The sequence below is a fragment of the Sander lucioperca genome, chromosome 21 (genome assembly GCF_008315115.2).
Source record: "Sander lucioperca isolate FBNREF2018 chromosome 21, SLUC_FBN_1.2, whole genome shotgun sequence".
NCBI classification, from domain to species: domain Eukaryota; kingdom Metazoa; phylum Chordata; class Actinopteri; order Perciformes; family Percidae; genus Sander; species Sander lucioperca.
Genome location: NC_050193.1, coordinates 28,885,178 through 28,902,675, shown reverse-complemented (window position 1 = coordinate 28,902,675; position 17,498 = coordinate 28,885,178). Strand labels below are relative to the sequence as shown.

Sequence of the window (17,498 nt, the reverse complement as noted above, 5' to 3'; positions counted from 1 at the left end):
TCTCCTAAGTGGAATGCAGCCATCATTAATGGTTTTGAACACACCTGTGCTTTTCCTACTATGACATGTCAACATGTCTGCCGTGAGAAAAGGTCTATTCTGGAGAGGCAGTTGGTGGGTGGACATTCCTACTGTAAATAGAAAGCAGCTCATATTGAAGCTGTTCACAACAATGTATTTTGGTATTTTGAGTAGTTGTCTTTTTATCTAAAAAAGGTGTTGCTATTGACATCCCCAAACTAAAACTATTTAGATGAACAGTACATACATCCAATAGGGGGAATGTGTGTGCTTCGCCACAATCCAAACCAGTGATGCCTGATGATGACCAAGAAGCCTACAGCCCTCAGTCTTTATCCTAGTTAGGTACAAACAAGCTGTTTATACACACAACTCCGACCCTACAAATCAGCGTTCGCTTTCTCGGGTTTGGGCAGAATGGCACTGGATGAAGTGCACGTGGCTGTCAGGCACGGTGTCACGGTCCTCCCTGGCTCGCTGGAGGGTTTGGGGCTGCCTGTTGAGGTGTGTTTCTGACAGCTGACGTCATGTTGACAGCGTTTGATGCAGTAGCAATGTGGAAATCGGTAGTGATGGCCAAATAAAAGCTTCGTGAACCATTTTCTTTATTTTCTGAGCCCAATAGATGGCGCGCTTGGTTTTAAGAGAAAGGCCGAAGGCATTGCAATTCAGTGTATTCTCAACCCTTTGTTGAACAGAGAGCGCATCTAGTGAGCTCAGAAAATGAAGAAAATGGTTTAGTTTAGTTTATTAAGTCTTCCTGGGGGTCCAACACTACATTTAGTCAAACAATATTAAAACATTTCATAACATATACAGAAAATAAATAAAATAAAATACATGCAACAATAACTGCCAACAAAACTAAGTAACAAAAAGCAAAAAATTATAAATAAAATGAAATGAAAACAATAACAAACCAAGCAAATAGAGAAATATCTTGAAAACGAAGTTATATATTACAATATATTACATGGCTAACATTAAGGTTAATCAGAAACCTCATAAGTCATTTAAATGAAGGTAAGATTTGACTTTCTTTTTAAAATGGTCCTTTCCTGTGATAAAACGAATGCTACTAGGGATTTTATTCCACAAAGAACTTGCTCTGTAAATAAAAGTTTTTTTCAAGTTATTGGATTTTGGTAAAGGTAACATCATCTGCCCCCTACTGGCTCCTCTTGTTAAATAAGTGTGGATATCTGAACTGTATGTTATGTTATCAAAAATAAATGATGGTGTCTGACTTTGAACAACAGAGTGCAACAAAGTAAGCACATTGGCTACGGTTCACGAAACTTCATTTGGCCATCACTAGAAATCGGCAAACAATTTTGGATGTGGAGCTCCAACAGCGCCGCCCTTTGCTTCTGTAATGCCACACTGTGCTCTTTAAAAAATATATATATATTTAGCTGGTTGTCTGCACAATTTAAATGAATACAAAACTTGAGACGCTGAAATAAAGGACACATGATGCCGTAAGAATTGATTTTCATATTTTCTCTTGCGATTTGTGAAGTTGCAGCTTACATTTAAATGCCATAAACTTTTAGCAGCCACATATTCTGAGAAAAAAATATTCAACAACAAATTAAACAAAGAAAAAAAAAAAATCAAAATGTTAAAGCAATTCAATAAATACTGTACACAGCATTAGATATTTACAGACTCCCTATACTACTAACTTGATGAGCGGAAAGATCACTGTTAGTGGCTTTAATACAACAAAATGCATGTGATGGAGGATGGCACCACATAAACATACTGGCCTTGGAAGAGTTATGAGTGCTGCATACTGTAAACACATGTACATGTTCTTTCATCAGGATTATTGTGCTTAACTGTCGGTAATAAACAACAGTATAAAGTTACTCTTCTCATCAAGTCCAAACAATCGTAAACATTCACCGAAATATTAAACTTCCCAAAGTTAAATAATTTAAATAAGCATTCTCATTGTACAAACATAATATAAACCATAACAATACAAACTAAACCTACCTACAAATAATCCTTTTTACAGAAAAAGAAATCTCAGAAATTAAATTCATACTTGGTGAACCAAACAAGATGTATATACAGCTCTAAATAAATCCCGTGTCTCCTTATTGCAGAGCTATCCACAGACTTGTGTCCCTTTCGTCCTGAGTCCTTGTTTTTTTTAGTTGCACTGCTTCCTGTGACGCAGGGCATGGTAGCAGTGGTGGCTCATCACTAAACAAAGCAACACAGTTAAGAGATTTATCAAAGAGTGGAAACAATCAAACTGAGATCAACCCGATACTCAAATCATCTCAAATATCTCTTGTGTCTTTCTTACCTGGCGTTTAAAGGACAAACCCCTGAAGAACTTGTTGACTTCGAACACGCCAGGTTTAACAGCTCCCCCGGGCTGTTTGTTGCTTTCCTCTAGTCTGACGATTTGTCCTTTGGTGATAGCAGCTTTGAGGCTCATGCTCTTGACTATCCGAGCGCCGGGCTCTGAGTAGGGTGTAGGTCGGGAGGATACGGTGATGTAGGAGGCATCTTTCTGATGCTCCTGGTAACTCACTGTCAAGACACAAAGTAGTAGAAAATAGGAAGTAAAAGATTTGTATTACCTGAACATGTGTATTACTGTGTAGTTACTATGTTGGCATCTTTTACTGAAATACTTTTCAAGACTAAGGGCATCATGATTCGATTCAGTTTAAAAAAAACATTAGTGATGGCAATTAGAGGATGGATACCCAAACTGAACCCGTCAGGACCCGGCGGTACCCGACGGGCTGGGCCAGGTTCGGACAGATATTTAGAAATGATGTTCGGGTTGGGGTCGGGCTCGGTCACATCAGCGCGATAAGGCATTAAACATTTTAAATTAAACAGCTTATTAATGTGCGCTTGTTGCGCTGATGCGCTCATCTGTTGACATTTCCGAATGCCTTCCTACAGCTGCTTAATAAAAGCTTTCCACACAAACAAACGTACATGTGTCATTAGTATGAGAAAATTTTTTTTGATTTTAACTGTGTCGGGCTCTGGTCGGGCTCGGACAGAAATATCTTAATCCCTGTCGGGCTCAGGCCGGGTTCGGGTACTGCTCTGTTGGACGCGGGCCGGGCTCGGACAGAAAAACGCATCCCTATCCGCACTCTAATGGCAATACCACAATAAGAGCCACTAAATGGCAGAAGAGAGTAGAGAAGAGTATTCAGAGTTTACGGGTAAACTTAAACACTTACATTGTATATATTGGTTTATTTATGTTATAGTTTCTTTTACATTTATTGTTTATTTCCTTTATTCCTTTTATTTCCATATTTCATTTAAATATGTTAACGTATGCACCATCCACCAAGGCAAATTCATTGTAAGTGTTAATTACTTGGCCGTAAATCCTTTTCTGATTCTGATTTCTGATGAGGTGCAATTGAAAGCACCATAAGTTTAATGAGGGGCACCTGAATGCTCCATGTCAGACCCCACACGCTCTATCGTTGGTTGGTTGTTTCCACAACTCACAGTACAGATCCATTTGACCGTGCGATGCTTCTGTCGCGCCGCGCTCCACTCTATTCCTCTGGGTGACGTCAAGCGACTTCAACGTGCACGCAAAGTATTCCAGGAAGGCGGCGTTGCATTTGAAAAAAAGCTGCGCGTCCAAAAGCTGGCCGATGCCCATCTTTATGCAAATGAATCCGTTGAACGCGACACGACTATCCAGTAGAAGTAGACGAAAATCTTTTAAACTGACCTTTGTCGATCTGAAATGAAGACAACTCAGCAACTGCACGGCCTATTTCTCGCTTAAAATGTTTTCAGAAACACGTTTCAGTGAACTATTTTCGTAAAATACTAGACTGTATTCTCAACGAGCCACCATGACACTCTGTTGAATTTCTCGAGAAGCCAGACCCACGTCACGCGTTCGTCCAATCAGCTGCCGGTCAAGGGCGTGGAGCATCAACCCTGGATGTATGACGTCGTGACGCTGCGCTTCAGTCGTGTCGGTCAAATGGATCTGTACCGTCACTCACGGGGAAGGCAAAATGTTGCCACACCGTTGACTTCAGGAAAGCTGGAGGATTTTCCAGTTTAGTTTTTTTTCTCCGTAATCTCCGACTCCGGCAGTGGCCATGGTGTCTGGAAAATTGCAGCTGCAGGCTACCGCTAACCGATCCTGCTTCTGATTTAAATAATCAAATTCGAAAGCTAATTTCAATCGATTTTCGATAGAAATTACGAAATAGTGACTGAGTATTTTTTGGGCATTTTAGACCTTTATTTGTATAGGACAGCTGAAGACATAATGGGGGAGAGAGAGGGGGGAACGACATGCAGCAAAGGGCCGCAGGTCGGAGTCGAACCTGCGGCAGCTGCGTCGAGGAGTACACCTCTACAAGGTGAGCTACCCAGGCGCCCGACTCCCTTTTTCAAGACAGCTTGGTAATCAGACTTTTGGATAGTGAATGATAAATATTATGCTACACAATCTATGCATTTAAGCAGATATGGTTCTGCAGTAGATCTGAACGTTCACCTGCGGTGGTGACGGCGGCGTCCGTGGTACTGGTGAGCTCCAGCAGGATTTTGGGATGTGCAGGGTGCAGCAGGAAGAGTTTTCTGATGAGTGGCTCCGCTGCAGCAACACCTGGTGCCACCTACACAGGCAGTGTGGACAGTTGAGTATTTAATGAATGCCTCCAGCTCAAACGCAATACTGTAAAATGAAGTGCGCACATGACTCATAAAGAGCAGGCTCTTTCTTATTTATACATATACACTTTTTTTCTATTAATAGATCTGTCTCAATAATAATCTTGTGGTTCTCTACGGCAGACTCACAGTTGTCTTGGTAATATTCTTCTGTGCTTTGATTGGATCGCTGGCCCAGAAGAGGAAAGCTGATTGGCCAGTTGAGGTGGAGATTGCTGAAGCTTCCAAAACAGGACGAGGACACACAAACTCTGCTGACCAGAGAAGATGCCCATTTGCCCCATCAACAACCTGAGCCTGAGAGAGAGAGAGAGAGAGAGAGAGGAGAAAATAGGTACAATAAGAGCAAACATATATATCCTCAAGACTCTAAATCTTATTTTGTCTGTCAGCTTAATATTCCCAAAAAAAGAGCAGTTTAACCCAGTTTTTTTTGTGCAGCATGTCAGCCCTTGCATTAACTTGAGCATTGATGTAAAAAAAGGTCCGTTTTGTTTTACCTTCATGATGCCGTTTGCTGAATGCTGAATGAAAAGATCAAGGATTGCATCATCGTTGAAGTGTCCTGGGGCTGGTTGGCTGTGAGATGCGGAAAAATATTTTAGGGAGATTTCGCAAAATTCTGATATACAACTTCCTTTGTTTCCAGTATTTCAAAAAAGCTTAAACTGTGTTGTTATGTTTGGATTTACGGTGGAACTTTGTTAACCTCAGATTAAACCTCTCTATTATCATCTCATCATTATGGTAGTATGGTTGGCAGAAATGTTAGTGCTCATATTATGCTTTTTGGCTTTTTCCCTTTCCTTTATTGTGTTATATATCTTTTTTGTTCATGTTATAGGTTTACAAAGTGAAAAAGCCCAAAGTCCACCCCAAAGGGACTTACCATCTCCAACAGAAAACACTGTTCACAAACTGCTCCAAACAGCTCTATTGTAGTCCAGCCTTTACTTCAGAGACAAACGTGGTCACTTTGGAACACACGTTATAATGCTCGCCTAGCTGCTAGCATGGCACGCCCTCATACTCTGCTTCTGACTGGCTAGTAGTCCTTACCTAGCTACTGTCAGGGCCCGCCCTCATACTCTGCTTCTGACTGGCTAGTAGTCCTTACCTAGGTACTGTCAGGGCACGCCCTCATACTCTGCTTCTGACTGGCTAGTAGTCCTTACCTAGGTACTGTCAGGGCATAATATTAGCACTTTAAAGCAACTAAGTCAGTAGTGTGATATTATGCAGCAGGCTGTACCTGTGAATGGGAGCTGAGTTGAAGGTCCATTCTTTACGGATGTCCCTCTGTCTGAGCACTGACAGCTTGCTGGAGCCATACACCAGCGCCCAGTCACTTTTGGTGGAGTTGAGGTTAGAGACTGTGTCCAGGCTGTTGTGGTTGTTGCCAAAACCAGCCACAAGAGGGAGCAGGAACTCCACACGCTCAGATCCTCTAGAGAGAAGATAGCAAAGGTGGGAATTTGACTTTTCAGTCGTAAATTGTCTGATAACCAGTCTTTGCCATCTTTTTTTTTCACTGTGGATACAACCCAGGAAATTGAATAGCATGTTAACCCATTCATTCATTGAATACTTTGTTTAAAAAAATAGTATGACAACATGCTTTGAATGTTACATTACATTACATGTCATTTAGCTGACGCTTTTATCCAAAGCGGTTTATGTATCGCAGTGGGAATCAAACCCAGACCCAAACCCAAACTCCTACACCAAAGGAATGTGTCATATCCACTGCGCCATCACCACCCCACAATGTATTATGTGAGACAAATACTACTGCAAATCAAATCAAAGGGTTAAAGTGCTTATAGTAAAAAGATAAGACAATTCTAAGCAAGTCAGAGCAATGTGCCAGTCACTGAGACGTACCTGTAAATGTGTATGAAGGAGGAGGAATTGGTTTTCTTGAGTCCTTCCCACCCTGGATCCTTCTTTCTAAGTGCAGGGGTTATGGGTAGTTCGCCAGTGGCACGAATGTAGATATCACACAGAGAGATGGCCTCTACATTACCTGAAAAGACATTGACACAAAGTTTATAAACCTGCAGTTCAATTATTTATATGTAATGCAAGTTAACTGAATAAATTACTCCATAATTCTAAAAACAACATGAGAGAGTTGTGCTTTTTCTATGGCAAGTTGTACCATCATAGCTGCAGCCAAACTAATGCCACTGCCTGAACACACATGGAGACTGATCTTTATATTCATATTGCTGGTTGATTCCTTTACCTAGTCCAAAGAGGATGTAGTATGCCCCTTGTTGTGTCTCATGCAGCAAAGGACCAATCAGTTTTCCCTGCCCAGTGAGGTTGAAAGGCACGGGATGTCCGAGCTTGGCCCCCGTCAGCCCAGAGATCAACGTCAGGAAGAGATCTGAAGCCTGAAAACGAGTAGAGCAGAATAAAATGGTATTTAGTCACTGAATGCAAATGTATGGAAACTGTGATCTGTAAACTGTCAGCTCATGATCACTTATACCGCGTCATCTGCAGGCAGGGTTGCAATGAGCAGATCTGGGACTGAGTCGCCCTGGAGGTCTGGAAGTAACACCGCCTGGGATTCAATGTTCTTAAGCATAACCGTTCGCAAGTTCTCCCCTGGGGAACGAGAAGAAGAAGAAACCTGGTTAAACAGTTGGAATACAACAGGTGGATTGCCCTTATCAAATTACTAGTCTGATTATTACTTGTCTGGTTGGGGAACTGGAGGCTGAGAGGAATTTTGCTCAAACGTGCATTTTTTTGCATATTAACATAACCTTTAGCATAACCAGATAACGGGTTGCACCAACAAGGATTACTTTTTAAACCCAATTAAAGCTGTAGAAGGCACTTTATTTATTTAGTGTAGGCACCACTTTGGCATCGACATTGGCAATCTTTCAACATATTGTAATTCAAGTTCTAAATATAAAATATAAACTAGACGTTTGCACCTCCTCTTGGCTCTGTTTTTGGGCTTTAGATAATCTAGCCATGACAGAGACTTTGGCCGATCACAGGTCATTGCAGAAAGAGAGAGTGTGTTCCTATTGGCTGTTCCGTGCATGCATGGCCCATGTGACAAAGAGGGGAATGGGAGAGCTACAGGCCAATTCTTCAAATTCTGGCAGGTTTTTTTGCATTCTACCCACTTCAGCTTTCAATCAAGATTTAACATTAAATCATGTTGCACCAAACTTTAAAAATATCTTAAAATAAAAACAAAAAAAAGATTACATTTAAACCTCTCTTTAAATGCCAATTTGGTTTTTACTCTAAATCTAGATCACATTTAATTATTTTGCACCAAAACTTTAAACTGTGATCCGGTATTACCTTTAAACTTACAATTGAGGAGGTTTAACTTTTAAAATGGCTACCTTTTTGAGATGAATTGAGCAAAATAATCAAGTTAAGGGACAGACTCAACCGCATTGAGTTGTACGATGCAGCTGAATTTCTGCAGAGCAGGACAGAGGACAGAGCATGGACTAATAGTTAAACATGGCAGTGAAAGGAATGCAGCTGGAACATTACCAATGCTCTTACTCCTGGTAATCCTGACATTTTATACCACCGGATTATTGCCAACCAATTTTTAAGGAGAAATAAAAGCTTCACTTTTGACTCTTAAGTAACGTTAGGCTAAACCAAGATGTTTTTATGAAAAAAAGATCAACATTTTCTGATTCCAGCTTCTGAAATGTGAATATTTTCTAGTTTCTCCGCTCCTCTGCAACAGTAACCCGAATATCTTTCAGTTGTGGACAAAATAAGACATTTGAGGACATCGTCTTGGACTTTGGGAAACATTGATCCCAAATTGACATTTTTCACCATTTTCTGGCATTTCATAGACCAAACACTAATCAATCGATTAATCGACAGATTATTCTACAATGAAAATAATCATTAATTGAAGCCCTAAAACTTGGATTTACTCTAATATACTCTGATTACAATTTATCTAAGATTAAAGTAATTCTTGTTGGTGCAACCCAGCCTTAGACAATATATGAACAACTACAAAAGGTTTGTAGAGGTTGTGTGATCTGCACATAAAACAGATAGACAGACAGGCAGGCAGACAGACAGACAGGCAGACTGAAACCTATGTAGCTTGCAGGCTTGTGCAAAATTCAGAATTTCAGAATTGGCCTCCATTCACTTCATGAATTGGAATTTGAATTGAATTGACTCCGCCCCACAGGAAGTTGGATTTGAATTTGAAATGGAATGACAGGAAGTGGAATTAAATTCATGGCAATTCAAAGAAATTCCACAGTCACACAACAGAAAGAATGTGTTGAATCTCACATACATTCAGTGCTAGGAAGGTTACTTTGGAAATGTAATTGCTCGTTATTTATTTCAAGGGCCACTGGGGGAGTTTCAGGATCTTTAATCAAAATAGACCTGACCATCCCTTCACCAGCAATACATTTTGGATAACCCTCAAAAACAATATGGAAAAAAGGGATGACCCTCCCCAACAACTTACTGATGCCTTCAGTACTGGTTTGCACTTGGCAAAGATATACAGATAGTCACTGTTGTTTTTACAGCCATGGCTTATGTGATAAAATCTCTGCATTCTCATCTTACACATCCCACTCCTCTGTTATGGTGTGGTGGCCATTTCAGTAGATTTACTCACTAACATTGTTGTGGAAACACAATAAGCATGGAAACTAAATGCACACTTCCTGCATTACTGCATTACTTCAAATACTAAATTACTCCTCTAGTAAACTAGTATTCACATGAAATAAAACAATAAAACATTGAGACCATTCAGCAAAGGACGCTGGGTAAAAACAAATTCAACACTGGTTGCTATGGACTCGTCACTAGACTTCTTCAGTCATTGTATATTTTAGCATATAGGTAAAGTTGCCAAAGCTGAACATTATCCAAAACTCCATTTCTCAGACAAGCATCAGTTTGGGGGCTTGCATGCTACCACTCCTTCCTTCTCAAATGCCTTGAAAAGGCTGTCATTTATTTATTTATTTATTTATTTATTTATTTATTTATTTATTTATATATATATATATATATATATATATATATATGCGTCTGGTATGTTTTCGTATGGTGTTTTGGATGTTTTTTAACTAAACAGTATGGCAATCATGCTAATGAATAACATTATTTTCATCAGATGTCCTAGTTAAAACGCAAAGCAGTTTTGTGTTTATATGTGCGAGTGGGATTTATTCAGTTTGGGAAATCCCACGGTCTCTAAAGCTACAGCTCAAATTGTCTGGCTGACTAAACAGGGAGGGACCCATCTGCTAGTGATAGGGGCCGAGACTGAGAGAGCTACATGGACCTACATGGATAAATATGCACCAAACAAGCCACTTTGAAATGTTGCTGTTCTCATAAATGTGGATGTGGGTGACCCTCCCCCATAGACAAAAAAAATGGATGACCCTCCCCTCAACAAAGAATACAAATACATGACCCTCCCCTATTTTCCTCCGGTAGTCCATTCCATAAATACCGAACGGTCCCTAAGTTACCCAGTAACCGTTTCCTTTTAATTTGATTAGTAACTAACTGAATTACACATTTTACCTCAGTAATACAACTAAATACAATTACATTCATTTTGTAATTTAATAACATAATTTCATTACACGTAACTAGTCACTCCTCAACCCTGCATACATTTTGTTCCAAAATATAGATAATGATAAGCATTCTGGGAAATGGAGTCATGTTCCATCATGTTCCACAAAATTACAATTACAATAAATCAAACTTCATTATTTGTTCTGTGACTAGAGCTTTTAACATTCATTGCTGGAGGGAAACATTTCCTGTTAATGTAATCTGTACAAGTAGTTCAAACTAATATCATTTGTTGAATATGTAATGCAATCATAATCTGACATACTGTATATTGTAAAGCTTGGTGTTAAACACTTCACTTAAATTATGTATATGAATTTCTTAGAATTTTTATTGAATTGCAATTCTGCTTCCTTTAATTCAAATTTGAATCGTAATTCTAGATCCTGTTTTTGACATCAATTCAAATTCAATTCAAATTCAAGAACTGAAATGGAATTTAGGAGTGCTTCTCAATTCAATTCTGAATTGTGCACAAGCCTGGTAGCTTGGCTCGTCTCCATACCTGAGGTGCTGTTGACTAACATGAGGATGGACTTGCTGATGAGGAGCACCACAGGTGACGGCTGGGTGCTGTACTGCAGACCACATTGGATGTACATCACAGTCTCCCGCATGACTTTCCTCCACAGCACCTGCCCGCTGACCGCAGACAGGGCCACCGCACTGTAAACTGGGTTTAAGAATGAACATAACTAATGAATAAACCAGGACAACACAATGCATTTACACAACTCAGAAAGATTAAAGAAGGAGAAAGAGGATGAGGTATTAGAGTGAAGGGCGTCCAAAGAATTCCTCACATACGTTTGTTCCCTTGCATGGGATGGGTGTCGTTGGACCATTCGGTAACACCCAGGATTACATCCTCCACTGAATCACCATCGACATCCCACAACGCCAGTGCAGGTGGTGTGACACCTAGACAGAGAAACCACAACAAAGTGAAAACCTGTAGAATCCTTGTCAGTGCTTGACTGAAGCTTAGCAGTGGGAACAAATGTGTGAATCATAAAAAAAGCATATGAGTAATTAAGTAGAGCTGCAAAGATTAATCGATTGTTGTTCGTTGTCAACTATTAAATTCATCGCCAATTATTTTGATAATCGCTTAATCGGTTTGAGTAATAAGAAAATAAATAAAGGAAAGCTAAAATTCTCTGATTCCAGCTTCTTAAATGTGAATATTTTCTAGTCTTTGAGTTGTGGATTAAGACATTTGAGGACGTCATCTCGGGCTTTTGGAAAACACTAATCACCATTTTTCACCATTTTATAGACCACACAACTAATCGATTAATTGGGACAATCGTCGACAGATTAATCGATAATGAATATAATCGTTAGTTGCAGCCCTATAATCAAGTATTAAAACATGAATGATTACATTTCTTGACTGAGGTGTCCACGTTCAGTTTCTCACATACTGGTACAGTCATTTAAGATTCAATGTAAAAAAACCACCCTGAAGAGATTGTTGCCACACCTATTAAACCATATTTACACATTCTCTCACACACTCAATCTTGTCAAGTTTGTGTGTATTGTTACCACTCTACAATGCTTTCATAGTGCATGGTGAAACAGAGCATTGGCTAGGTAAAGCTTATAAGCCTGTACAATGACAGTTTTACTAATTAATGGGTGAGCCAGTGTTGTCTAGCCACAAAGACTCCTGGTAAATCTTTATAAAGAGAACATGTGGTGTAGGGCCAGTGTATGTAGTCGAGGCAAAGCATATAGGGAAAGTAGTAGAGAGCCTTAAACTCTTCAGTCATTTTTGTCACTGAAAATGTATGTAAGTGAGCATTATTCTCTTTACCTCCTGCATCTCCCAGTGCTCTCTCCCATTGCGGCCTCTTTTCCAGCGTTCCCTTCTGGCACGGAATCAGAAATGCACACAGCAGCACGAGCATTGCAGCACAGACCAGAGGCACCAAGAAAAACGCACTCCGGACAGCGTGCTTCATCCTCATCCTCTTCTCTTCCGCATCAGTACTATGAACCCCTAGCCCAGCACCCCCCATTGGCCCAGGCCCTCCTCTGTCCTCCCCGGCCCTGTCCCTGCCCGGGTCCCTGTGGCTCCAGTACTGCGTGCCTTTCATGTCGTCTCTGTCCTGCCTGGATTTGCTGGGGAGTCGTTCTCTCCATTCGTCCAGGTCTTCCTCCTCGTCCTCCTGTGCCTCGTCTTCGGCCCCCACAAGTCTTCCAGATCTGCCCCCCCGCAGCTGTGAGGAGCCTGCGCCGAGGCAGCTGTCCCTGCCAAGGCCATTTCGGGGGTAGTTGAGCACCAGGTCATCCTCTTCGCTTTCGTCCTCGCTGTCTGCTTGGGTGAGAGGGTCGTACTCCCCAAGCTCCGAGCCCTTCTTCCCTGCACAGAGACACATATTATTGATCCACAAATATATTATCCCACAACACTGACGCATCATAGATGTATATAGAGCTGGGCGATATATCGATATTATTTCGATATTGGGATATGAGACTAGATATCGTCTTAGATTTTAGATCATAATATGTAATATGGTAAGTGTTGTCTTTTCCTGGTTTTAAAGGCTGCATTACAGTAAAGTGATGTACTTTTCTGAACTTACCAGACTGTTCTAGCTGTTCTATTATTTGCCTTTACCCACTTAGAAATTGTGTCCACATTACTGATGATTATTTATCAAAAATCTAAGTGTGAAGATATTTTGTTAAAGCACCAATTGTCAACCCTAGAATATCGCAGCAATATTAACTAACCCTAACCCAATATCGATATCGAGGTATTTGGTCAAGAGTATCGTGATATCTGATTTTCTCCATATCGCCCAGCCCTAGATGTATATCCTTCGTTTACTCTGACTCCTAATGGTTGTTTTTCCTCTGTAGGTAATAATTAAAGCATTTTACTAAAATATTCTCCCTTACTCAAACACCACGTTTGTAAGAATTCCATGTAATTAACACAATTAAACTCAGAGTATTTTTTTAAAATATATATCTTAATCTGTTTTGACACATACAACTAAACACTAGGGCTGCACGATTCATTTTATCAAAATCGCAATATGGACTAGTGCAATATCCAAATCGCAGGGGGGCGCTATATTTGTTAAAGGCAAAATATGTGTCAAACCATTCTAAAATAAAGTATTGTGGGGCTGCAGAGACGTTCCGGCCTACAAATCGTATCCTACAGACTAAAGAAAAAATCTTTGTTTGGTACAGATCCTCGCAAAAATCACACTTCAATCATTTTTTATTTTTTTATTTTTTTAATGATAATGAGAATAATGATACAAAAATGATCATTCCCTCCAATATCGTGAATCATATCGCAATCGCAATATCAGTCCAAAATAATCTCAATCAGTTAAAAAAGCCTTTTTTAACATCCAAGGCAGGGGACTACAGATGAAAAATAGCCTTTCGGCTAATTCTGGCTTTTTTAACCCATGGGAAATCATGTGTTTTATTAATTTGCGCTTTCCCCTTCCATAAATAAACTAAACTAAAAAAAAAAGATATTTTCTTAATATCGTGCAGCCCCAGTAAACACATGGCAACATGCTTTATATTCTGTAGTTTAACATCACCTTATTACAGAGGGCAGCAATGAGAATAAAGTTACTATTTCTATTATCTCATCTGTAACATATTCTGTTATACTACTATTATACTTTTTTTTTGGATATTACAGTTACTTTGATGTTTAAAAAAAATCATAAATGATTACTGTAGCCTGCTCATAATTGGAGACCTCTAAAAGCATAGCAAAAGAACATTAATAATGTAACATTTATTACAATAACACAAGTATTAATGCACATCCTTAGTTGTTACATAGGAAACGTTGGTATATACGCACAGTATAATATTTGTGCCTGGAGTCAAAAGTAATATTTCTTATTATGCTTTGCTTGCGTGCTCTCCAGCAGCAGGTCCGTTCATGTTGACTTAACATTAGCTAGCAGCTAGCTGAAATGCAGAACACAGCGGAGAGGCTTTGACAGAAAGATGTCAACATGCTGCTCTATAAACACAGACATCCTAAATGAACATTACGTCCTTTAGAAAACATGTCTGTTAACGTCAATCTGAACAGATACTAAAAATATGTGCGACAAATCGGCGCATCAAATGAATAAATCGCACGTATACCGTTAGAGAGCTGAGTAGCGAGACCGAAGACAGACCACCTAGTCCTGACTGATAACATGGTTTGTAAATCATTTGCTAAAGTCTCTTTATATCTGTCTAGTTGAAATACGTGTCCCGCATCTTACCGGGCAATTTGAGGGCACGGGACAGAGCTGCAGCCATTTCTCCTCCAACGGTTCCGAGAGACAGCACCAACGTGAGAGGCAGCGGTGATGAAGAGACCCAGGGGAACAGACCCAGCAGGTTGGATCTGCGCCTGCCCAAATGCATCCTGGGATTTGGAGTTCCTTAGATATTATTATTATTATTATTATTATACCCTTTCGGTCTATTACAATACCACAAATTAGTAAAAACAAAGCTATCTGTATACTTTGATCTGTATAGACTATATTTAGGAAATCAGTATCAGTATTTTTTTTTTTAAGTTAAACTATATATGAAATATTTTCCATGAGCAAGGTAAATGCCTTCTTGACGCGCCAGATCGTTTGTTAACACAGCACCGCGTGATCTAGCGATGTCGCGAGAATCCATCTGCCGTGCGAGGTGATCTCACGATGTGATTTTCTCATAGACAGTAACGTAACGGCATGTTCAGCCGGTTTAGCCCACTAATGCAAAATAACATTCCTTTGAATTCGTTAGTCTTTTTTTTGTATCAGTGTGACCCTGCATCAAAGGTGGAATCCCTTTAGTTCAAACTACGTGTTGCACATACATAGCGTTTTGAGGCCGTAGTTTGTGCTACTGTTGTTTTCTATCACATTACATTACGTGTATCTAGTTTACTCTTCTTAATGTGCATATAGACAGCATAAACCCACATCACATTAACCGGTTCACCTATTACAGCGGCACTGCCAATCTCTGTTTATCCTAAACCCTACTACTTTCTCACAAAGCCCTCCATAACTAGCCCCTTACTATCTGGCCTGTTCCACACCACACTCCGGCAGCCTCTGCTCCTATCTGATACCATCCTCCTGTCTCTACCAATCAGGACCAATCTTCTCCATAGCTGCCCCTCCCTCTGGAACTCTCTCCCCAAACACATCCACGACTGCACTCTCTGTCCACTCAATGTTTGATTCCTGTGTGTCTGTGTATTTTTAGCTCGTAGATTGCTTTTGTTATAAGCTATTCTGCAAAGTGTCTTTGATAAAACGATACGTCTGCTTCCTGTCCCCAGAGCCAGAGTCATTTCTTTTTTTATGCTGCCGTTCTTTAAATAATTGTTCATTTCTTATACTGCACTGTAACTTTTATTCTCGTATTTTATCTGTTTATATTCAACTGTTTTTAACTGCTCTTAAATGTTTTATGTAAAGCACTTTGAATTGCATTGTTGCTGACATGCGCTGTGCAAATAACGCTGCCTTGCCTAAATAAATGATGCTGTATTATTTTTCAGTACTAGCGTAATTTCCTTGTCGCTGCTCTTCAGACATTGTTATTATCAAAAACAGAACAAGAGTCGTTGTTTGTACTGCATTTTGGAAAAGCTTTGACGATTATATGGTATCTAAAACAAAACATACAATCACACTTGAAGGGAAACATATTATTACCTATTTTGAATGTAAAGATAGAAAGTTATGTAATATTGTAAATCTCTTTATTTTATTAGGTAAGTTCCATATTCATAAGGCAACATTTTCCAGATCAACACCGTGCTTCAAACTATTCCAGGTTGAATTTGACATGTACTTTGAGTCTCTTAAGTTGGTATCCAATAAGAAAGCTATATTAATATCTGATGTCTACTTCAATTTCTTTGTTTAAATGCTCCTGCTGTCTACATCATTAACGATTTTTGGAAGTCTGTCCCCTTTGTATCTTTATTTCCTTTTGTTTAATCTTTTATTTTCATTTTTACTTTGATATAATATTTTTATTTATTTTCGCATTTTATTTGTTTACATGTTGCAATGACTGAACCTTTGTAAACTACCTTTTTGGAAATAAAGTTAATTAAAAAAACAAACAAACATTGTTTTTGTCATTGAACAGGTGAGGGGTTCGGGGAAGGTCCTAGAGCTGCGAGGCATCTCACAAAGTAGGTGAGTCACCTCAGCAGTCGGACCTATGCCCTTTCAAAAATTCTTCTCGTTATGTTTACGAGGACACGGGCGTCACCCCGCGTCGTTATTTTCCTTACTCATCAGTTTAAGGCATGACCAGTCAATCGTCGAAGACCGGCCTAGTCACAGTGCCCAGGTATTCTCTGTTAGGGTGCCACACTGGCAGCAGTTTATTTTTTGTTTCCACCAGCAGTTGCCTGTGTATCAAACGTCGGTTTGTAGAACTTAAAGGTCACACACCTTTTTTTAAGAACCTTAATTATATTTATTGCGCAAAACCAAGGCACTAGGCTAATTTGTGATAATTTCGCGCAAAGGCTCATGGGTACCGTAGCATGTACGTCATTTGCATTTCGTCAAGAGCAATCGAACGCGGATTCCCAACCAATCCCGTCTGTGTTTTTCACAAGAGTACATCGACATTCCTACTCGGCCCATGGCCAACATACGATGACAATAAAACAATGGAGATGGGCGAATGAAGCGTTTAAGATGTCTTTCTATTTGTGCTAAAAAGAATTCGAAGATATGTGGCTGCAAACTAAACACAGTAAACACAGGGACATCTGGTGGCTTGCAAAATGTATAGCAGTCCTTCAAAACCAGCCAAATCACTACATACAACACCTCTAATTTATAGTTTTAGTCTAATATGTGCAATACAAGTTCAACAAGCCTGTGTATTATTATTAAATATGTAATACTTTTGATCAGAAGTGCTGCATTAAATATAGATGGTATTGTGCATTTAAATAATTATCCAAAATTTAAAGAACAAACGTATTTAATCAGCACTATGTACACACAAACAATATCCACAAATTCAAATCAATGTATCATTGCTCTATGAGAAATGTATTAAATACAAAATTAGTCTTAATTGCCTTCTTATTTTTAAGTTTT

At 39.5% G+C, this 17,498-nt stretch overlaps 1 protein-coding gene and 1 non-coding gene across 3 annotated transcripts; both read right to left on the bottom strand.

Moving 5' to 3' along the window:
* Positions 1 to 1,503: 1,503 nt before the first annotated feature.
* On the bottom strand, positions 1,504 to 14,796 carry fam234b (family with sequence similarity 234 member B). Of its 2 annotated transcripts, XM_031320942.2 has the most exons (13): positions 14,637 to 14,796; positions 12,185 to 12,733; positions 11,170 to 11,283; positions 10,868 to 11,035; positions 7,220 to 7,338; positions 6,971 to 7,121; positions 6,607 to 6,748; positions 5,975 to 6,169; positions 5,223 to 5,301; positions 4,852 to 5,019; positions 4,547 to 4,667; positions 2,345 to 2,574; positions 1,504 to 2,238 (listed from the first exon to the last, which is right to left on the bottom strand). In XM_031320942.2, the coding sequence occupies exons 1-13, from the start codon at positions 14,779 to 14,781 to the stop codon at positions 2,236 to 2,238; spliced, it is 2,184 nt and encodes a 727-aa protein (XP_031176802.2). In that variant the 5' UTR covers positions 14,782 to 14,796; the 3' UTR covers positions 1,504 to 2,235. The 2 variants fall into 2 exon arrangements, with proteins under 2 accessions (XP_031176802.2, XP_035852640.1); XM_035996747.1 differs by having other exon boundaries at positions 1,504 to 2,574.
* A 1,739-nt stretch (positions 14,797 to 16,535) lies between these two features.
* LOC116065546 lies at positions 16,536 to 16,689 on the bottom strand. Its single transcript, XR_004108749.1, has one exon. It is a non-coding gene; the product is annotated as a U12 minor spliceosomal RNA (small nuclear RNA).
* Positions 16,690 to 17,498: the final 809 nt, after the last annotated feature.